The sequence below is a fragment of the Rhinopithecus bieti genome, unplaced genomic scaffold (genome assembly GCF_001698545.2).
Source record: "Rhinopithecus bieti isolate Rb0 unplaced genomic scaffold, ASM169854v2 scaffold_8307, whole genome shotgun sequence".
NCBI lineage: Eukaryota > Metazoa > Chordata > Mammalia > Primates > Cercopithecidae > Rhinopithecus > Rhinopithecus bieti.
In genome coordinates, this window is record NW_016806443.1 from 2,367,028 (window position 1) to 2,390,576 (window position 23,549).

At 37.9% G+C, this 23,549-nt stretch overlaps 1 protein-coding gene across 2 annotated transcripts in view; it reads right to left on the minus strand.

The window, feature by feature from the left end:
• PTN (pleiotrophin) overlaps positions 1–23,549 on the minus strand; it is a 111,674-nt gene that overhangs the window by 9,919 nt on the left and 78,206 nt on the right. For both annotated transcript variants that reach the window (XM_017876518.1, XM_017876517.1), the window contains exons 2-4: positions 17,344–17,459; positions 15,925–16,098; positions 13,640–13,801 (exon numbers count right to left, since the gene is read on the minus strand). In XM_017876518.1, coding sequence (XP_017732007.1) covers positions 13,640–13,801; positions 15,925–16,098; positions 17,344–17,458 — 451 coding nt within the window. In that variant the 5' untranslated portion in view covers position 17,459. The remainder of the gene's footprint in view (positions 1–13,639; positions 13,802–15,924; positions 16,099–17,343; positions 17,460–23,549) is intronic.

The window sequence follows — 23,549 nt, forward strand, 5'->3', positions numbered from 1 at the left end:
TATATATATAGTTAAATAGAATCAGTTGTTATGGCCTGACTTGCATCCCTCCCGAAAATTCATGCTGAACTCCTAACCCTTGTTTCTCGGAGTGAGAACATATTCTAGAGATAGAGTCTTTACAGACGCAATTAAATTAAAATGAAGGCATTCAGATAGACCCTAATCCAATGTGACTGGTGCATTTACAAGAAGAGGAAATTTGAACACAGACACATATAGTGAGGACACAAGGAAAAGATAGCTGTCTATAAACCAGGGATAAGGGCCTCATAGGGCACCAACCCTAACAATACCTTGACCTCAGACTTTCAGACTCCAGAACTATGAGAAAATAAAGTTATATTTAATCTACTGAGTCTATGGTACTCTGTCATGACAGCCCCAGCAGACGAATGCATCCGTGAATTCGATTTCAGACTATATTTCATTTTTGTGTACCTTCAGAGCATTCTCATCAGCTGTAGAGGTGCAAAATAGGATGTTAGTTTACTGTTATTTTTAAATTTGTCCTCCAGAATTAAATTAATTTTTAAATTTTCAGTCATTTAAATATGTAACTTAGGTGCTAAGTAATATAAGGTTTTATGCTCACCAGTGATTTCACAAATCTTACTGCATTAATTCTTTCACCCTCTTCAAACATGTCCTCCCAGCTGTAAGCAGGTGAGTTATTCCCCACTACGTGATTTCTTCTGCCCCAAGAGACCCAGCTGTCTGTCTATAGCAGCAGCAGCAAAAGGTGGATCTAAAGATCTTTGTCTATACTTTACATGTTTTTAGACAGCAGCCTTCAGAGCAGCTTAATTTATTACTCTTGTACATCTAGGTGAAGATCCAAAAACATTTTTTTCTATTTTCTGTAAGAGTAAAAATAATTTTTGAAAGCCTAGCAAGAGAGAGGGACATGAATGTGTTAACCTGCCATCAATATCTGTGGGCCTTGCCGCCTGCATGCATGAACACTAGGACACTAGAACAACTTTACTTCCTTCTTGCTCTTTGGCTTCCTGATGAGTTCTACAAACTGTTTGCTCCTCTAGAAAAAGTCTTTATTCTTTTATTTTCATGGCCTCTCTGCACTGAGCAACAACCAGCCTGCTCTGATTTCCCTGTAGGTTTGTATCAGTGAGAAGCAGAGCAGACTGGGAATGTGCCAAGTGTCCCCACCAGCAGTTCCAGTTACCAGGAGAGCCATCCCTTGAATCGTGGTGAAGCACCAGAATTGCTAGGAATCTCATAGCGGAGGGAAGACAATCATGAATCCAGGCCAGGGCCCAGCCTGGGAGAGCTCTGGGTTAACAAGGCACCTTGCTGCTCACCCTTACTCTCAAGGAACATAGCTGCTGTAAAGAACCCCAGATTGAAAATGCAGCACTAAGAGTGATCATTTGTTTTCAGAGTAATTTTTATACAAAGACAAGCTCAGGCCAGAAATTATCCAACAGGACTCAATCAATCATAAATAACTCTGAATATGCTTATATGAATGTTTAGGATTATCATGGAAACAAAAAAAATTATTAATTTCTTTTAGAATACCTAAAGAGATCCGGCAGTGATCAGTTGGTTTGGGTAGCACTGGTACAATGGAAAAGAACTCGAAACAGATTGTCCTGACTTCAAGTTCAAGTCTGATCATTCACTGTCTGGGTAACTTCGTGAAAGTTGCAACCTTAGTGTGTTATTTTGTAAAATATGAAGATAACTACTTTAGGCTGCCATGCGGCTTAAGCGAGACAATGCAGGCTAAGGGCTTATATAATGCCTGTCATATCATAAATACTCAATAAATAGGATAAACTTTTACAATACTCAATAAATAACAACAGGTATAACTTAAAATACAAGTAGAAAGCCTCAAATCAGAAGTTAGAAGAGAGAAATGCAAAAGCTTCAGGAAGGAAAAAGGAGGTCCCGAAACCCAATAACTAATATGCAGCTTTCCTTAGTACTAATTATTCTATAGCTGTTTTGTGAGTATACAGCTAACGATCCCTTGAGCATGGAATGTGCCCCGGGAGATGAAAGCAGACACACAGTTTGAAGTAAACCTACAAATATTTAAAGCTCCTAGTTCTCACATCTGCCCCAGCAATTAGGACCAAAAATTCTTTAATAAGGAGGGAAGTAAAACACAAAAATGACTGATTCCAGGTGAGCTCATTGTGCCTTAACAGTGATTTCTCTACACATTTTTGAAGCCAGTGTGAATGATGTAGTCTAGTGAGCTTTACCAGGACAATTTAGTTGGATACATCATTCATTCATTCAATATTCTTCCTTGAGTTTTCTCATGGGCGAGGGACTATGAGATGTAATTTTCTTTTTTTCCTTTTCAATTATATTTTAAATTCTAGGGTACATGTGCACAATATGCAGGTTTGTTAAATATGTATACATGTGCCATGTTGGTGTGCTGTACCCATTAACTCAATTTTCAATGGTGAATAAGAGGTAGTATTCAAAGAGTTTTCCTGTTAGGAGAGGCAAACATGCCCTCGGTACAGCATAATGGATGCCTTATCAGAGGAGTGACATCTCCTCTCAGAGGAGACAGTGACTTAATATTTGGGAAGGGAAATCTGGCAAGTTTTAACACTGATCCCTTTTCTAGTCATTGAGCAAAACAATACGTTTTTGACCTGAAGGACTTTGAACTTCCCCTTGTTTCATTTAGAACACCAGTATGGCTAGTCCCTTCTCTCGCTTCCAAACCAACTTCAAAAGTTACCTTGTCCAAGAGGCCTTCCCGGATTACTCTATCCCACGTACTCCTTTCCTATCACTCTTATCACTTGGCTCTGTTTAGTTTTTAAGGTCACTTATGCCAAGATGTGCTTACTGATTTATTTTATTGTTATTATTTATTTCTCTCTTTCCTTCATTGTCTACTCACCACCACCACCAGTAGAACATAGCAGTCAGAGGGAAGGAAGCATGTTTGTCTAATATCACTAGCACTTAACATACTGTGTGCTCCATTGCAGGCTCTTAATAGATTTTATAAAAACCTGAATACATTAGAAACAATGCTAAAGGACTCTCCACTTCTCTCTCTCATAGCATTTGCCACTCTATGTGGTACATTGGAATTTATCCCTCTGCTTCTCCTACTACACTGTAAGACCAGTAAGGTCACTAATTTATCCCTGGTGCTAACTAGAGCACATAGCACTTGCTCGCTAAAATATTTGTTGAAAGAACAGTAGAAATGTGTGAAAGAATAGAAGAAGGAAAACAGTTCCAGGTTTCAAGAACTACAGATGCAAAGAAATGGACACATAAGACATCATGGCCCAGTCTGCCGTCTCCTGGAGTTTGGGAGTTTGGTATGGCTGGGGCAGAGCTTGTAAGCAATGTCTAGAGGAAGGATCAGGCAAGTACCCAGCCAAGAAGATACATTAGCAAGACACCCTGGTAAGGATTCAGGGCGGGTCTAAAATTCATTCGCTTTCTGAGGTAAGAAACTTAGATACCTGTATAAAATTGACACAGAGGAAGGAGCTGTGCATGCTGCAGAGCCATAGAGTTGACTGCCTTGCATTTAAGTCTTCTGCATATTAGTGGTATAACCTTGTGCTAGGTATATGTATTAGTTCATTTTCACACTGCTATAAGGACACTACCTGAAACTGGTAATATATAAACCAAAGAGGTTTAATTGACTCACAGTTCTGCATGGCTGGAGAGGTCTCAGGAAACTTACAATCATAGCTTAAGGCAAAGGGAAAATAAGGTATGTTTTACATGGCAGCAGAAGACAGCAAGAGCAAGGAAGTACCACACTTTAAAACCATCACCTCTCATGAGAATTCACTCACTATCAGGAGAACAGCAAGAGGGAAACCACCCCCATGATACAATCACATCCCACCAGGTCCCTCCTTCAACACCTAGGGGTTACAACTGGAGATGAGATTTGTGTGGGGAAACAGAGCTATATCATTGTCTAAATTCTCTATAGCCTCAGTTTCCTTGTATATAAAATTGGATATAACAGTAACTATTTCACAGAGCTTTGTGAATATTAAATGACACCCTGTGTGAGCAATGAACTAAACTTTACTCAAAACACACTAAGCTCTCCATAAATATAAACTATAATCACTATTGTTGTAATCACCATAATTCTCCTTTTGCCTGAAAAGGTGCTAAAGGAAAAACACCTACTTCAAGAAATGCATTTGGAAGAAAGGAAACAGTCTTTAAAATACGGCATATTTACCAAGCATTCTTACTTATAATGCTTCATTTTATCTTTAGAACAATGCTATGGTGTATTCACTGTCAACTCTAATTTAGAGAAGACAAAATAGGTATCATTCTACCAAGAAAAGGACAGAATTAGATCTCTCCATTACCAGTACGGTATTATGGATGGAAAATAAAACATAGGTGTTGAAAGACGTTTTCTCAAGCAGAATAAAAAAGAAATAAAAACTTGAGACCCAACGGAGTACAAGTGTTTTCCTCTGATCAAGAGGAACAGAATTCCCACAGGGTACCCCATGCTGCCTCTTCTGGCCAAGTACAAGGGCAGTAATCATCAACATCTTTAGGGGGCCTTGGAGGGGAGGGAACCAGTCCCAGGCCAGCCTGTGGTGGGATTCTGCCCCCTCACCTCTCTCAACACAGTTAAAAGTCTCCCAGCCTAGCAAAGCCCATCCATGCAGTGTTGCCATGTTCACTCCTAAGGGATGTCAGAGCCCAGAACATAGACAGAAATGTTGGGGGGAACTTCTTTTATCTTTAAAAGAACTAACAAAAGAATCTATTTAGCTGGGGAGAGAATTGAGAATGCTGGGAATATCACTTTCCTGACCCCTTTTTTTCCCATGTAATAATCAGCTGCCAAAAGCTGTGTCCTGCACACAGTTGAGTCTTGCACTTAAACAGTTTCTGTTCTTTTGATCTTTAAAGATGAATTGTTAAACATAAGAGAGGGCTAGGCGGCTTTCCAAAAAAGAGCAGCAAGATGGCAAAACTTTTAGAAATAGGAAGAAAGAAAAAGAATTGAGGTTATCGAGAGCAGGAAAATTGAATGAGGATCTGGTAACAGCAGTGTGTGGCTTCGTATGGACAGCAGGAGGGACTGACATTCATTCCCTGACTCACTTGTAGCACAGACATCTCTCCATGTGTTCCCATCTCTGCTGTCCCAGAAACAATCTGAGAATTTCCCTTTTCCCAACAAACTTCTTATCTGTACTAAAAAGGGCTTCACAGTACCCTTCATTTATGCATCTGATTAAAAAAGCAACAACTAATAATTGCCAGGTGAACAATAACCCCAGACACTAGAATGTTCCAAGATGGTCATTAGGCAATATCAGCTGTGGCTGGAAGGATCCTCTCAGCTCTCACTGGAGCCTCTCACACAAGCCACAGCCCCTGCTTCAGCTTGGCTTTGCACTCCAGTGACAAATACCAGAAGCCTGCTTCATGGGCTGCACCATACCCTGACCCACGCAGACAGGACTGCCTATAGAAGAGCCACAGCACCCCCACAGATGGGTCCATCCAGGCAGGGATGCTTTTTCTTGCCATCTTCTAATTCATTGTGAGCCATCATCTAAAGGGACCACTGAAAAACACGTGTGGCTTGGAGAAGAGTGATTTGGCCTCTGAAGAGTTCTCTGTCACCAGGCTAGAGTGCAGTGGCGCGATCTCGGCTCACTGCAACCTCTGCTTCCTGGATTCAAGCTATTTTCCTGCCTCATCTTCCCAAGTAGCTGGGACTATAGGGATGCGCCACCACACCCAGCTAATTTTTGTATTTTAGTAGAGATGAGGTTTAACCATGTTGGCCAGGATGGTCTCAATCTCTTGACCTCATGATCCACCCACCTCAGCCTCCCAAAGTGCTGAGATTACAGGCGTGAGTCACTGTGCCCGGCCTACTCTGACATTTTATGCAAAGCTGTTAGCAGAGACAGACTCTATTTTCTAACTTTCTTCATTGTTCGCAGATCAATTATTCCTGCAGAAAATAAAAAGTAACTGGTAATTCCAATGAGGAGAGATCCAACTCTGTGTACAATGGTGTAATCACCAGTTCTAATATAAGATTACCCTTGGCAATTTTCCGCCATGGGGTGGCATCAAAGCGTCATCTAGCCCCAGAGGAGAGAGGGGTAAGTCTAATGATATACCCCACCACATTTTGACATTCTTGCACACTGTGGTAGATTTGCTCACTACATGCCATGCAAGACCCTTGAAGCTTCCCTTCTTGTGTTTAGAGGTAGAATCTAGAAAGTTAAATACTCATTTTCTAGGCTCCTTCATAGCAGGATTTTCCATGTGACCAAGTTTCTATCAAGCACGCACGCTTAAATGAGATGTGGAGGTAGAAGTGACCAACTAAAAATAGGGGTCAAATGTGGGGAGACTGGATAGTCCCTCAAGAAAGGGGACGGAAGTGTCTGGTTTTGGAAGGACACCTGTGGTGGACTTTCCAGTGTTCAGTTCTAAGTATTGTATGTGGTGAACAGACAGTAATTGCAGCAGAAGGGTTTCTGCTAGATCAGTGACATGTGGTGTGAGTAGATACTTCTCACAGATCTGTTGACTTTGGCTGCATTATTCCTGGTCTTGCAGCAATCCAAGCCAGATCTTTGGCCCTCCCAGAGATTCTTTGAGCTGTATAATAACCTTGAATAGACCTCTTTTGCTTAACGAGCTAGAGTAGATCTCGCTGTATCTAAAAGCTTTTGACAGATACAATGTTTTAACTAATTAAATTAATCTATATTAATTAAATTCAATCTCTTCTCTTAAGAAATTAAAATCTCAAGTGTCCAACACAATTGTTCACCAATTTATCCCTGCCAGACTCTGGTAATCATTAAGCAAATTCCAGCTACAATCTTTCAGTCAAGCAATGAACCTTTCCCAGAGTAATATTGCCTCCATCCCTGGGATAGCTAAATTCCAGATGTGCACCTTTCAATTCTTATTTCTGCATAAGAGCATGAATATATTCTCTCTGCTTCTTAGTATAGAATATCAAAGTGGATAACTAAAAGCTCTCCTCAGGTTAAGTGGGATTCCAACCCAAGACAATCTTCAACCAAGGGTTTCCAACTTCACATCTAATATCATCGAAATTGCAGACTGAGGCTAGAGTGTGGAATCTGTATGACATTGACATAGCAATAGGAAGGATTGCTTCTATACTTCAAGAGGTAGTGCTGTTAGAATGGACTATGATGAATTTTAAGGCAATTTTTAACCAAAGTCTGTGGGATATTTAGTAATTTACTGGTGTTTGGATAGCAACGCTTGATATTACGCTTCTCCCTACCTCCTAACCAAGTCACTTAATCTTTTAGCTTTATTATTACCAATCAAGTAGCAAAGATATTCTCCAGCCTTTCCTCAATTTAATGCTGGGTATTCACCGACTTGCCAACATATTTATGTTTCATTCTAAAATTTAAAGAGTATGATTTTCACACTGAAAACCAAGTGGTTTGCATATTAATCCACAGCCATTTCCCAAAACAAAAGTGGTCAGGAACTAAGCAAAGAAGTTCTCTAAAATGAAAAACAAACAAAAGTCAAACAAAACAGATCCTGATCGTACGTTTGATTAGAATGATAAAGACAGGAAAAGAAGGCACTTTCTGACGATGAGCTGAGTGACTAGATTATACGTAATACAGTTATGCACCACATAGCAATGTTTCAACCAAGATGGACCATGTATAGAACTGTGGTCCCATTAGGGTACAGTAGAGCTGAAGAATTCCTATCACTGATTAACATTGGAAGGCGGCACATTACTCACATTTTCATGGTGATGCGGATGTAAATAAACTTACTGCACTACTAGTTTTATAAAAGTAAGACAGACAATTATGTACAGTCATAATACTTAACAGTGATAATAAACGACTATGTTACTGGTTTATGTATTTACTATACAATACTTTTAATTATTATTTTAGAATATATTCCTTTTTCTTGCTAAAAAAAAGTAAAAAAGCTAACTGTAAAACAGCTTCAGGCAAGTCCTCTGGAAGGTATTCCAGGAGGAGGCATTGTTATCATAGGAGATGATGTGTTACTGTCCCTGAAGACCTTCCAGTGGGACAAGATGTGGAGGCGGAAGACAGTAATGTTGATGATCCTGACCCTGTGTAGACCTAGGCTAATGTGTGTGTGTCTTAGTTTCAACAAAATGTTTTAAAAAACTAAAAATGCTTATGGAATAAAGATATAAAGAAGGAATATATTTGCTATAGTTATGCAATGTGTTTGAACTTTAAGCGTTATTTTAAAAGAGCCAAAGGTTAAAAAAATTAAAAAGTTTATAAGCTAAAAAAGTTACAGTAAGCTAAGGTTCATTTGTTGTTGGAGAAAGAAAAATACCTTCTTGTAAATTTAGTGTAGCTTCAGTGTACCGTGTTTATAGAGTCTATGGTATTGTATTCTAATGTCCTACGCCTTCACATTCACTCACTGTTCATTCAGTGACTCACCCAGAGCAACTTCCAGTCCTGCAAGCTCCATTCATGGTAAGTGCCCTACAGAGAGGTACCATGTTTTCTTTTATACCATATTTTTGCTATATCTTTTCAATAATTAGACATGTTTAGATACACAAATAGCTATCACTTAACCTACAGTATTTAGTACAGTAACATGCTGTATAGATTTGCAGCCTGGGAGCAATCAGCTATCCCTTACAGCCTAGGTGCACTGTAGGCTACACATCTAGGTTTGTATAAGTGCACCCTATGATGTTCACACAAGAATGAAATTACCTAAGGATACATTTCTCAGAACATATCCTTGTTGTTAAGTGACACATGACTGTAATTAAACTCAAATTTTGAAAACTACTGATTTTCCTCATGACTGCAATGCCCTTTACTAATCACTATAAAAAGCCCCTTTCCTATCATTCTCATGTTGGAAATAAGGCAGAAAAATGACATCAAAAGAGAACAAAACCTGGGACTGACTCCACTACCAGAAAACAGAATGGACACGGATAAGTCATTGATTTTCTCTGTCCTCATTTGTTCTATGGGTATTAGATCAGACATTAGGCAAGGTCCCCAGAAGCTCTGCCATTTAAACCTTCTAGACATAAAGATTCATCTAATAAATATGACCAGAGTTGCCTGAGTTTATAATACCAAGAAGCAGTATTGTACAATTGAAAGGGCAGCGGGTCTTTGGTATCCGTCTGACTTTAAATTTGAATCTGGTTGTGCAGCTTGCAAGCTGTGAAACCTCAAGTGAGTTGCTTAACATTTCTGAGCCAATGCTTTTTCATGTATAAAGTAGGATAAATAAAATGTATGCTTAAAGTTGCTTTAAGGCTTAAATTAAATGACTGGGAGCTCCTACCCCAGTGTCCAATTCAAAATTAATGAGTTCCCGACTTCTCCCTATGTCCTTCACATATTGAATTAAAATAAGAAAAAATCTTGATGATGTACTCTTTCCTGAAGGAAGAAAATAATTTATAAATGCATCATTTTGAGAAAAGCTTAGTTAAATGACTACTGCGGTTTCCACCCAAAAGAAAGGAAATCAGTATATTGAAAAGGTGTCTGTACCCCTGTGTTTTTTGCAGCACTGTTTACAATAGCTAAGATTTGGAAGCAACCTACGTGTCTATCAATGGATGAACAGATAAAGTAAATGTGGTACATATACACAATGGAGTACAATTCAGCCATTCAAAAGAATGAGATTCAGTCATTTGCAACAATATGGATAGAAATGGAGGTCATTAGGTTAAGTTAAACAAGACAGGCACAGAAAGAGAAACATTGCATGTCCTCACTTATCTGTGGGATCTAAAATCAAAACAAACTCAAGGACATAGAGAGTAGGATGGTTACCAGAGGCTGGGAAGGGTAGTGATGAGGGGTTAGGATGCTTAATGGGTACAAAAAAGTAGAAAGAATGAATAAGACCTACTATTTGATAGCACAGCAGGGTGACTATATAGTCAATAATAAGTGTACATTTTAAAATAATGTAAAGAGTGTGATTAGGTTGTTTGTTACTCCAATGATAAATGCCTGAGGGGATGGACACTGCATTCTCCATTTTATGCTTATTTCATATTGCAGGCCTGTATCAAAACATCTCATGTACCCCATAAATATATACACCTACTATATATCCACAAAAATTAAAAAGAAAAAAGGCGAAGTTCACCTTCTCCTATTTCAAAGGAAATTAAAACCCATGGAGGTTAGTTCATACTCCTTTGTGATTTAGGTGAAAAATCAGCAGAATACAAAATATCACATGGATTTAGAGTTAGACGAATCTTGGCACTGTCATTTATTAGAGATATACCCCTGGTCAAATAAATTAACCAGTGTTCCTCAGTTTCCTTCATAATAATACCCACCTGCAAGGATATATGGGACTTTCTAAGCCCCATATGGACTTTACTGTATGGAAAACACCTAGAGCAATGTATAGCAGTAGGAACTGAATAGCGATAATGATAGTACAGATTCCATTCATTACTATTTGCTTTCCCATTGACTAGTAGAATGTGAGCTATCTTAAAGTCAGAGATGTGCAAAGGAAAAGCTGTAATATCTATCCAAGTTTATTTGAGAAAAATAGTACAAAAATAAATACAACTCACATATGCCACTCATTACATTTTGGTTTAAACTAGGAAAAATATGCCATGGAATGTGTGTGTGTGTGTGTGTGTGTGTGTGTGTGTGTGTGTGTCCCCTACAAAGATGTTATATCTGACACATATTCCTGGTTCAGCTCCTACAATAAGAATATTCTTTTTGCCAGGCACGGTGGCTCACGCCTGTAATCCCAGTACTTTGGGAGGCCAAGGCGGATGGATCATTTGAGGTCTGGAGTTCAAGACCAGCCTGACCAACATGGTGAAACGCTGTCTCTACTAAAAAGACAAAAATTTAGCCAGGCATGGTGGCACATGCCTGTAATCCCAGCTACTCGGGAGGCTGAGGCAGGAGAATCACTTGAACCCAGGAGGCGAAGGTCGTAGTAGGCCAAGATCGCGTCACTGCCCTCCAGCATGGGTGACAGAGTGAGACTCTATTAAAAAATATATATATATATATATTCTTTTTGCAGAGTGTCTCAGTGCCAAAACAGCATTTATAAAACTCTCCACTGTGGGGATGGAAAAGACTGGTTAGTTTTAGCAAAGGTATGTTATACACAAAGGGAAGGATGAATTTTAACGACCTATAAATTGCATAACTGGTAGTTCGAAATGTAGAACTCAGAGTAATCACATTTTCAATTAATTATATCAATTAATTATATACCATAATTTATTTATATATGAATATTACAGAATGTCTACCCACTTGAAATATTTTAGTGTCATTTTTTCAAGCTGAAAGCCTGAAACAAACTTAACCTTCATTATTAGAGGAGATACTGTATAAAGGTGAAATATACGACAGTTCAGGTAAAAGGAAGACTTCACTTATTTCCTACACATCCTTTAGGGTTCTCTCTTAATCATGTTCCCTGCTGTGTTCCATTTATTCCAAACTTTTCACCATTTTATGTGTTCATCTAGCCCCACCATCTTCCACCTAATCATGTCCCCAGTTTTTCTCCCCTATTATTAAGTTCAATTTTCTCTTTCCCATAAGAAATAACAGGACAGTGCACGTGTGTGTGTGTGTGTGTCTGTGTGTGTGTGTCTGTGTGTGTGTGTGTGTCTGTGTGTGTGTGTGTGCATGCGACATGTGTATGCATGTGTGTGTGGTCTCTTGTCAATGGATTCCATACTAGGGCAGCAGTTCTCAATTTTGGCTGCATCTTGAAACCTTCTGAGATGTATTTACAATTTTTAAACTACTGATGCTGATTGGGTTAGTCTGTGCTATACTTGGGCACTGGGAATTTTGCACGTTCCCACACAATATTCTAATGTGCAGTCCAGGTTGAGCATCACTGTGCCAGAATGTGGAAGCTTCTTTAATTTCTTTTCCTTTCAATTCTGTATTTATGCTGCATATTTTGGTTCTACAACTGGATTAAAAATAAATTATTTTGATGACAGTAACTCTGAGTTCTGCCATTTTTGGAAATGTTTCACTTAGTAGTTATGGCCCTGATTTTGCTTAGATTTATGTGGTTGTCTCTGGACAAATGACTTTTGGGAAGTCGGCATAAGTACTCACTGCAGTCACTCCAGCCCTGCTTCATGCCTTCCTAAAACCATAGGACAACAGGTAGAGATTTCCATGATCTGGAAAGGGCAGCCTTAATCCTAGATTCACCATTTGCAGGTGCAGCCTGTACCTGGCCATCCTGAAGTTGGAGATAATCATTTCTATGGACAACTCCATCAGAGGCCAAAAGCCAGGCCTGTGAAAATAAAGTCTTTTCTGGTCACCAGCAGGAAACCAGCCAATCTCCCTCAGCTTCTGCAGATTTTTTTTCTATTTTATTTATTATGAGCATTTCTTACATGGTCATTTTCTGAATCTCTCCTTACAATTTCTCTGGCAGTATGAATTTTAGGACCATCTTAGAGTTGAAATATATGAGTAAAGGCCAAGAAGATATTTGAATTTGGAGTTCATTGAGGCCCATTTTATTAGTTGGCTATAGCTGCCATAACAAAGTACCACAGAGTTGGTGGCTTAAAAAACAGAAATGTATTTATTTATTGTCTTGCAGTTCTGGAAGCTACAAGTCTAAGATCAAGGCATCTGTAGGGCTGATTTCTTCTGAAGGTTCTCCCTGTGGCTTACAAATGGCATTCTTCTCCCTCTGTCTTCACACAGTCTTCCCTCTACGTATTTCTGTGTCCTAATCTCCCTTCTTATAAAGACACCAGCCACACTGGATTAGGGCCTACCCTTGTGACTGCATTTCATCTCAATTACCTCTTTAAAGACCCTGTCTCCAATACAGTGACATTGTGAGGTACTGGGGGTTAAAACTTCAGCATATGAATTTGGGGAAACACAATTCAGACCATAACATCCATGATAAAAGAGTTTATTTCCCTCAGTTGGGATCCTTGTATGTATGAATTCATGGCCATAATGATTGGTTTTACCTTCTCCAGCAAGCGAGCAGAGCCCGACTCTCTGGGAGATACAGATCCCTGTCATTAAAAAATTGTGATGAATGTAGTTGGTAATCAAATTGAACTCAAAAAATATAAAGGCTCTGAAAAGAAGTGCAGAACCCATTAAGTTATGCAGTGAATAAAGGGAAAATGTAAAATAATTTTCCTGATTTTGTGAAAACCATATTTCAGATAATCTGGGAGAAGTTTGAGTTAAAATTGTCCCCTTTGTAAACATTCTGAGTTTGTTTTTCTTGTCAGGATACAATTCCAATTAAGAGTTTGGAATATATGGTCATCATACAACTGTCTTAGCTGGCTTCTTTTGCTATGTTATTTATTTGGGTTAGGAGACTGTACCAATCCCCTCATTTATGCAGAGGACTTCAATTTGCACTCACAGACTGCCTGCTTAAAAGTATTTTTGTGATTCTCAGTGTAGGGGACTTTTTCAGTCACTTTCTTCAGGCAATTCACCTAATATTTCCTTCTGGAAAATGTGGGTTTTCCAGATCTTGCCTGAGTCCATCAATCCATTAAAATTGTGGTATAATGGCAAGGACTTACCTTGAGGTTTGGGCTTGGTCAGTTTGCCACAGGGCTTGGAGATGGTGACAGTCTTCTGGCATTCGGCATTGTGCAGGGCTCGCTTCAGACTTCCAGTTCTGGTCTTCAGGGCCGTGTTCAGGTCACATTCTCCCCAGGCCTGAAACTGGTATTTGCACTCCGCTAAAGGCAGGGTAGAACCAAACAGAAATCCTTGAAAGATCCTATTGTACTTCCAGGATAATAAAGGCACACTTTTGTTTGTAACTTTTTTTATTGAAATAATTATAGATCCATGTGCAGCTATAAGAAATAATACAGAATGTATGCGTGTGTATTGAGTTCTGTTCAATTCTATCACATGTGTACATGCATGCAATCACCATCAATATACACCATTAATATACATTAATATACACCACTAATATACAGTCCCAACACAACACTGGGTCATTCTTTATAGTCATGGCCTAGCCACCTTCCTCCTTCCCCACCTCCTTAATCCCTGGCAACACCTAATCTATTCTCTAGTTCTATTATTTTCTAACTGAAAATGTTGCATAAATGGAATTCTACACTATGTAAACTTCTGAGATCGGCTTTCTTTTTTACTTAGCATAATTACCTGAAGATCCACCCAAGTCGGGTGCATCAGTAGTCTGTTTCTTCCTATTGCTGAGTAGTACTCTACAGTACCAATGTACCCTGGTTTGTTTAACCATTTATCAGTTGAAGGACATCCGAGTTGTTTCCAGCTTTGGGTTATTGCAAATAAAAATCCTGCATAAATTCATGTATAGGTTTTTGTGGAAACGTAAGTTTTCATTTCTCCGGGATAAATGACCAAGAAACTGCTGTGTTACATGGTAAATGCATGTTTCATTTTGTAAAAAACTGCAATACTCTTTTTCCACTGTGGCTGTACCACGTTACAATTTCCACTGGCAACATATGAGGGATCTGGTTTCCCTGCTCCCTCACTAGCATTTCGTCTTGTCACTATTTTTTATTCTAGCCACTGTGATAGATGTAGAGTGATATCTCATTATGGTTTCAATTTCTAGTTCCCTAATAAGGAAAAGATGTTGAATACATTTTCAGGAGTTCATTTGTTCCCTATATATCCTCTTTGGTAAAAAGTCTGTTAATGTTTTTTCCCCACTTTTTAATTGAACTGTTAGGTTTGGTTTGTTTGGTTTTGTTGTTTTGTTTTTGTTGCTGTTGTTTTGTTGTTTACTGTTGAGTTTGAGAGTTATTTAATATTCTCAATATAAGTCTTTAAGATAGACCTTTTAAACTTTTGAAAATGGGTTTTAAGGTGCCCAGATACAATTTAAGACCAAATGTACCTGTTCTCCATCACACTTTTATAGAACTTATCTATCTCCACTCAAATAAAAAATACCCCAAAGATTACAGAGGGAGAACAAGATATACGTGTATACATCCATTGTCCTTCCTCACTTGTCTATAGGCCACAGTGCATTTCCACAGAACACAGGTAGGACATTTCAGGAATCATGTCCCCCCATGGCTAAGAAAGACAAAAAGTCTGGACTGTGGAAGAAAGAGGTTATTTGAGGGTTCAATATTGGATATAAAGTTGAAAGTGTTGAGAGATCCTGTCTCAGATAGATAGATCAGGCCAGCATAAGACTGACTCTAGTCAGTGGGAGAAAGATCTACGAAAAGTGGCTGTGAGCAGCCCTGCTGGACTCAATAAGTGAATCTGTGAACCTGTGTGGAGGGTGGGGAGGGATCAAATGAAAGAGAAGGCCTGAAAGTGACAGGGAGGGACATGGAGAAGAAGGAGAATAAATAAGAAAAGGGGAAAGGAAAAATCAAAGGAACTTAGAAATAGAAGAAAGGAGAGAGAAGATAGATCAACGAACATTATTAGGAGGAATCAAGGATATATTTTATGTCCCTTTGGAAAGGCAGTGGTTCCCAACCAGGGATGATTTTGACCACAAGGGGACATCTGGCCATAGATATTTGGAGACATTTTTAGTTTTCACATCTGGAGTGGGTGAGGAATCCTACTGGAAACTAGTGAATAGAAGCCGGGGATGCTGCTAAATACCCTAAAATGCACAAGACAACCTCCATAACAAAGAATTGCCTGGCCTGAAATGGGACCAGTGTCAAAGTTGAGAAACACTGGGGTTGGGAAAGATGCCTGGTCACTTTATGTCTGATAAGATAAAGTTATTTAAAATAAAAAGTACTCATCCTTAAAAGACATTTGGTGGAAAATTTGAGAATTATCTTAGGGTAGGAGATTAACTCAGTAGCAAGAAGCTTACCTCCAAATTGCTTCTTCCAGTTGCAGGGAATCTTACATCTCTGGGTCTTCATGGTTTGCTTGCACTCGGCTCCAGTTCGAGTGCCTTCCCGTGTGCCCAGTCCACAGTCTCCACTGGTGGGCACACACACACTCCACTGCCATTCTCCACAGTCAGACTTTTTCACTTTTTTTTCTGAATGAAAGGAAGAAAACCTAATCAACATACAGAAAACTCCTTAACTTCCAGATATAACCAAGTTCATTCCTGAGAACTTTAATTGCAGGATCTGTGTTTTTTTTTTTTTTTTATCTCTATCCTTATTGTCCAGTGAATAATAGAAATATGATGAATATTAACCAAAGTATTGAACCAAAGAATGATCAAGAGAAGAGAGAAAGAAAACTGAGAAAAGAGCTAAAACTAGTATTAATTTAACTCCCTCTTACTATGTGCCAGAGACTTTGCTAAATGATTTAGTGGCATCTCCTTTTAGAAGCAAATATTTCTATGAAAGAAGAGATGATCAAAAATAGTTAAGCCTAAAAATCGAGAAAATATTCTATTAGAAATAACAGTTGTCAGCTGGGCCCAGTGGCTCATGCCTATAATCCCAGCACTTTGGGAGGTCGAGGCAGGCAGATCATGAGGTCAAGAGATCGAGACCATCCTGGCTAACATGGTGAAACCCTAACTCTACTAAAAATACAAAAATAAGCTGGGCATGGTGGTGCATGCCTGTAGCCCCAGCTACTTTGGAAGCTGAACCAAGAGAATTGCTTGAACCGGGAGATGGAGGATACAGTGAGTTGAGATTGCACCACTGCACTCCAGCCTGGTGACAGAGCAAGACTCCATCTCAAAAAAAAAAAAAAAAAAAAAAGGAAAGAAAGAAATAACAGTTGTCAAATGAGCCATTTCAGTGCAAGTTATTGTTCCTTTCTCTGTCTTGTAGAAGGAATGACATCATACATATATGGTGGATCATAGATTTAAACAGACTGTCAGTTCCACAGCCTACTTATGACTTTGTGAGTGGCATAGAGAAGGTGCTTTAGGTTCTCTGTGCCTCAGTTTCCTCCTCTGTAAATCTGAAATTAAGGAGAAAAACAAGTTGCAGTGCATTTTTTTTTTTTTTTTTTTGAGATAGAGAGGTAACATAATAAAGCACCTGATTGCTGGTCAATGTTCTATACATAGTAGCTGCTAATTTGATCATTATATTAATGATCATCGTCGTCATGCAATCCAGGACTTGCAATGGGAGACAGGATATTTCTTAGGTTCCTCTAAATAATTATTTTTAAAAAGGGAAGATTGAAGGAATAGAGGAATAGGAAGGGAGAGAGGCAGAGTAGAAGAGAGGAAGGAAAAGCAGGTAATTAGGCTAGATGGACATTAATCAATGAAGCATCTTGCCTTCAGAACCCTACTGCTTACCTGGTTTCTCTTTCTTCCCTGCTTCAGCAGTACCCACAGCTGACAGTATGAAAATGAATGCCAAGAAGGCAGCTGCAAATTTTCGACGCTGCTGCTGATACTGTTGAGCCTGCATTCTAGGAATAAACAGAGAAAGAGAAGAAGGTGGCATTAACCTAAGTCACAGAGGAAGACTCATTGAACCCCTTGATGAAAGGCTCCACTTTCCATTTCTAGAATGTTAGATTTCAGGAAGATTCATATCAATTATCTTGGGTAGAATTTTATCTATTCTCACCAACAGCCATTGAAATAAGTGCTCTTCTGCAATCAATCACGTATTCACTGACAAAATGCAACAGTTCTTCACATAAGACTTCACAACCATTTGCTAAGTATGACTCAGAAATTATGGAAGCAAAAGAACTTTGAAGGCATGCATTTGAACACAGTTCTACAGCCTTGCTGATAGCATCACTTGGTAATATCGACAACTATAGCCATCTTCAAAATTTCTGACAATCTTAGAAACAACCACAGCAATGGCATCGCAGTACACAAGACCAATCTGAGTAGACATGATGAATGAATTACCTATGCAAGTATATGTTTACTGATTCTATTTAGATGCATACAAAACAACCAATCTCTCTGACCTTTTTAAAATCATTGTCATAATCATCACTATCATTTTATCATTATTCCATTACTTATTGATCTACCAAAGAGTGAATCCCAGAAGTAGAGCTAGCACACCTGTGACACATATCAAACACACTTATAAACTCACACGTGCTAAAAATCCTCAAATGTTAGGATATGGTAAAGTCTTCACATTCACCCATAATAGGAAATGCTCACATTTGATGTGAATCAAAAATCCCAAGATATCATTGGAAAGACTCTCCTAGAACTTGAAGCCACCTGTGACAGCCTAGTGTCAATATGGTCACTTGGCGGAAACACCCTTGAGAAGGTCTAGTCCAAGCTCCAGGACAATCCATTTCCCAATGGCTATACCAAATCATGGCTGTAGCAACTTGCCTGGCAGTTATTGAGCTACATCTGCTGTGTTAGTGGTGTTTTACACTTCATGTAAAAATGGTAGTAATGATCTATGATCATAGGCTGATAATTTTTTTTCCAGAAGTAATAATAGATTAGTTTACGTGTTTTAACATTCTCTTTAGTGTGAACAATAAAACATTTCATGTATATAAGGGATTGAGGTTATTCTGTTCTCTAATTTATTTTTCTCATTCAAAAATATCTATGAGATGATATCCTTGCCAGTGAATTTCTCTACTTTTCTGTGGCATTGGATATGCTGTCTCTTATTAGTGTTATTTTTATTTATTTATTTATTTTTAATTTTACTTTAAGTTCTGGGATACACGTGCAGAACATGCAGGTTCGTTACATAGGTATACATGTGCCATGGTGGTTTGCTGCGCCTATTGACCGGTCTTCTAAGTTCCCTCCCCTCACCTCCCACCCCTAAACAGAACTTGTATGTGTTGTCCCCCTCCCTGTGTCCATGTCTTCTCAATGTTCAACTCCCAGTTATGAGTGAGAACATGCGGTGTTTGGTTTCCTGTTCCTGTGTTAGTTTGCTGTGGACGATGGCTTCCAGCTTCACCCATGTCTCTGCAAAGGACATGATCTCATTCCTTGTTATCGTTGCCTAGTATTCCATGGTATATATGTACCAAATTTTCTTTATCCAGTCTATCATTGATGGGCATTTAGGTTGGTTCAATGACTTTGCTATTGTAAATAGTGCTGCAATAAACATATGTGTGCATGTGTCTTTATAGTAAAATAATTTATATTCCTTTGGGTATATACTCAGTAATGGGATGGCTGGATCAAATGGTATTTCTGGTTCTAGATCCTTGAGGAATCACCATACTGTCTTCCACAATGGTTGAACTTAAATTCTGTAATTTCCAGAATTTACAAGGAACTTAAACAAATTTATTTTGAAAAAACATCAAAAGTGGGCAACGGATATGAACAGATACTTGTCAAAAGAAGACATTTATGCAGCCAACAAGCATGAAAAAGAGCTCAACATCACTGATCATTAGAGAAATGCAAATCAAAACCACAATGAGATTCCATCTCACGCCAATCAGAATGGCAATTATTAAAAAGTCAAGAAACAATAGATGCTGGCAAGACTGTGGAGAAATAAGAACGCTTTTACACTGTTGGTGGGAATGTAAATTAGTGTTGTTTTTTAAAACTGATGACTTTGAATTCCAGCATATAGATGAAGCATACTTCACTTATCAATTAAAATTAATATTTTGAATCTTTAGTTTTTTCCCTGAATCACAAGCCTAGCTTAGCTACTCACCATCTCCAGCACTTTCTACAATATAAGATAAGGTGCTTTGGTCTTCCTCCTGAGGCTAAATTCTTATTATATTAGATTGGTGCAAAAGTAATCATGGTTTTCACCCTTAAAGCAATGGTAAAAACCACAGTTACTTTTGCACCAACCTAATTCCTCATGAATGGTCATGCAGAAAAATTTCTACTGATTCTGAGGCTTTTCCTCTGCTTTTAGTTGGGTGTGAATGATAAAAGAAGCCACTCTAGACTCACTAGTTTGCAAGTTTTTTCAGAGTTCTTTGAGTTGGGCACTGGCACATCAGTACTGCTATATCTTTTCATAATGTATTCAAATGTATTTAAAATTATTAAGTGTAAAGTAAACCAAAGTGGAAGTCTTTGAGCTTTCCCCAGAGGCTGCCTGAGAGCCTTCTTTCTGCCACTTTGGCAGAAACTTTTCATTTCAATTTTTTAAAAGGGCAAATTAACTTTCTGGTTCAGAACTTTTAAATTACAATATATTTCTTTCCAAGTTAAAATTTACCTGCATTTTCAACAATTACTTACAAATATCAGAAGTATTTAGGTTGTTATGAATTAGATTACTGTGAGAATTTGGAAATTCCCATGGAGAATGCAGAACTCTTGAGAGAACTTGCTGCCCAAGCCATGGGATGCTCCTCCATAGTCCTATGATACTACAAGCAGGAAAAGAGGCCAGAAGCACCTCAGAGCCCACTGGAGAAATATGATAACTTGGCAGAAATAGAAAGACTCTACCTTCTATAAATAATACAATAACACACATATACACACACATGCACACACAGAGTTATTCATGGCAAGGTGCTATCACTGGCAAGTTTTAACCTCAGCAGTTCTAGTTTTATTTTGTTAAACTCTTGTTTTCATGATTATTTTCAAAAAGATTTCTCTTAATCCAGTTCTATTCACTGATTTCAAGGAAAAAAAAAACACACAGGTCAGAATTTCCAAATCAAATAAATTTTTTAGTATAGAATAGTCTACTAAACAAGTCATTACAACTGAAATATGAGCTGACTGGAAAGAAGGAAAGATAAGTAATGGATGGGAGTTGGAGAGAGAGTAGAACGGAAATACACTCTATCTGCCTCTGATGTTAATTTAGAGTAATTAAGAATATTAAGAATTGAGTAAATGGTGGATTTCAGCACTTAAATCTATGAAAAAAATGCACACAAGTCCCTGTGTACAGTGGGTCACCTGTGTACAATACGTGTTCACCAACAGCTTTGAATTGGAGAATATCATTCTCAACCTCTTCTCCCCTTCCTTCTATTTTGCCCATCATTCTACTTAAGCCTATATTTTGAGAGTTTAGATTTTCTGGGTACAGAAATCAATAAAGGTTATTTAAAAGAAGAGAGTAAGGAGGTTTAAAAATGCAATGATTAAATTTATCCAAAAATTCAAGTATGCCCAAAACAATACCCAACTAGCCTGCTGGTGCCTTGCTGTTGTAGTAAATACTTGAGTAATTAGTATATGGGTAGATAACAGTTCCCCTTGCTTGTGATATTTGCATAGTTGATTGTTTATTTAGCACCAAATGAGGGCAAAAGCTCTTCCTGTATGAAGTTTAACCCTACCTGTTCTCCAACAGACTGAGTGTCAAATGAGAGGAGAGGCAAAAACATTGATTCTAAGGAAGTGATCAGGATCGTGTCATATTTTTTTAATCTGGGGAAAATAAAATAGTGCAAGAATAAAGCCTTACTAAATTGACTCCATTCTTTTGAAAAATTTACTTATTTCTCACCCCCTTTTTTCTACTGCCATCATTCTTGTACTTGCCCTAATAGACTTAATTGCATATTAACAATTAAGTTGAAGACTACCATATTTGGGTGCTGGTGCCTGGAAATTATTGTTAAGTTATCTCAGTGAAATCTGAAACTCAATGATTAAAGGACATTAAAGAAACCAACTTTAAGGGAATGTGTTTATCTATTAAATCTCAATCTCTTTTCTGGATGAATAGCTGATTAGGAAAAGAAAGCTCCCCTCTTCCTTAGTATTTTAATGAGATGTAGAATTTTCAAATGGTAATATCTAAAGTAAATACACGGAAATGATGCTGGAAACTGTACTTTAGCAATCTATTTGGGGGATTAATACAGGATCTGGAGGGAAAAGTTTTGGCCCAAACTTCAGCTATACCACCTACTTTTTGAGAGTGTCCTTCAACAAATTACCAAATCACAACGGATTGAACTGTTTTGACATTTGCAAAATAGGGGTGGTTGTAACAATTACTTGAGAGACTTGTCGTGAAGATTACAAGATACAGACATAGAGATAACCAGAATATTAACAAATATAGTATTAGCTGCTGAATAAAATTAGTGTACCCCTTTACTCTTATTACTTACTACAAAGAAGTGCTTTTTTATTAAAAAAAAAAAAATAAGCATTACACTTTGTTTTATCTAGTATTATCCCAAAGCAAAACAAAACAAACAAAAAGGGACAGAGAGAGACATTATTTAATTGGGACCAACTAAAGTTGTATTCAGCCTTATCGGGGCACAAATTAAATCTGCCTTTGCTTTTTGGAAGCTTAATAAGAACTCAAGGACCTTCATCCCCAGTATTCCTTTTGAGTTGGCTGAAGTCAAGAGGTCCAATGTTGCAATGCTGATAATTAGGAAATATGTAAAGGCAACTTAACTTATATGAAATGAGAAAAAAATCTCACTTCACAACTACATATTATACCCTTCATGTGATAAAACTATTACACCTCCCACTTTTTATTTAAAGTACGTAAGATTTTAAAATAGCTACTACTCATTACACTTTTTGCTAGTGAAAAATATCACCAAAACATGGCATTAAACAGAGGAATGAATAGCCATAATAAAAGATTGTCTCTGTCCTTTGTCAATACCTGGGGATATGTAATTTACCAAAGTGCTGGAAACAATCAGTTTTGAAAGCAGCCTCATATGACAGTAAATGATTTGTGATGCTTCTACATTATTTGTTTCGCATTGCTAGATCATTCTAGATATTGTGTGATTCAGTTGTGTAAACGCTCATGAAATAGTAATTTTCTGACCTCTTTATTGTAAAACAAAACACAAGTTATAGAAAAACTACATAAACCCACTAAAGAGCTTAGCAAATTATTATAAGATTTTTCCAGTCATATGAGAAGGCTTTACATGTTCCCCATCCCAATGACAGTCCCATCCCTCCAAAAGTAACTCATATAGTAATTATTTATTTGTATTATTTGAAGGTTTTACTCAAGGGCGCTTCCCTAGACTTGTCTAATTTTATTTTATTTTATTTTATTTTTAAGCTGATACATCTTTCAATTTGCTTTTACTATACAGGATTACCCTCCACCACTTTCTTTTTTTTGCTTTTTACTTTTACAAAACCCAGGCCATTTAATCATTAGTATCCCATAGTCAAGATTTTGATGATTGCAAATTCATGGTGCAATTCAATATTCCTCTGTTCAGTTGCAAATTGGCAGCTGGAGGCAGAGGTTTAATCAGACTCAGGTGCTATCCCTTTGGTAAGAACGTAAATAATATTGCGTTCTTTCCCCATGAGCTACAAAATATTTGGGTTTTGCTCTTTTGTGATGTTAACAGCCGTTGGTACTTAATGAGTATGGATGGGGGTTGCAAAATGGTGATATTCTCATTCTAGTCTTTCATTTTCATACAATACTTGACATAATTCCGTAAAGAAATGTTTTCCTTCATCTAACATTTTGTTAAGCTGTTTAAAATTCATAAAGATATATAGGATAAATGCTTGATTCTTTCCTTTTATTTATCTAGTTTTCAAGATTATGAATTTGCTCTCTACTATTATTAAAATATGGC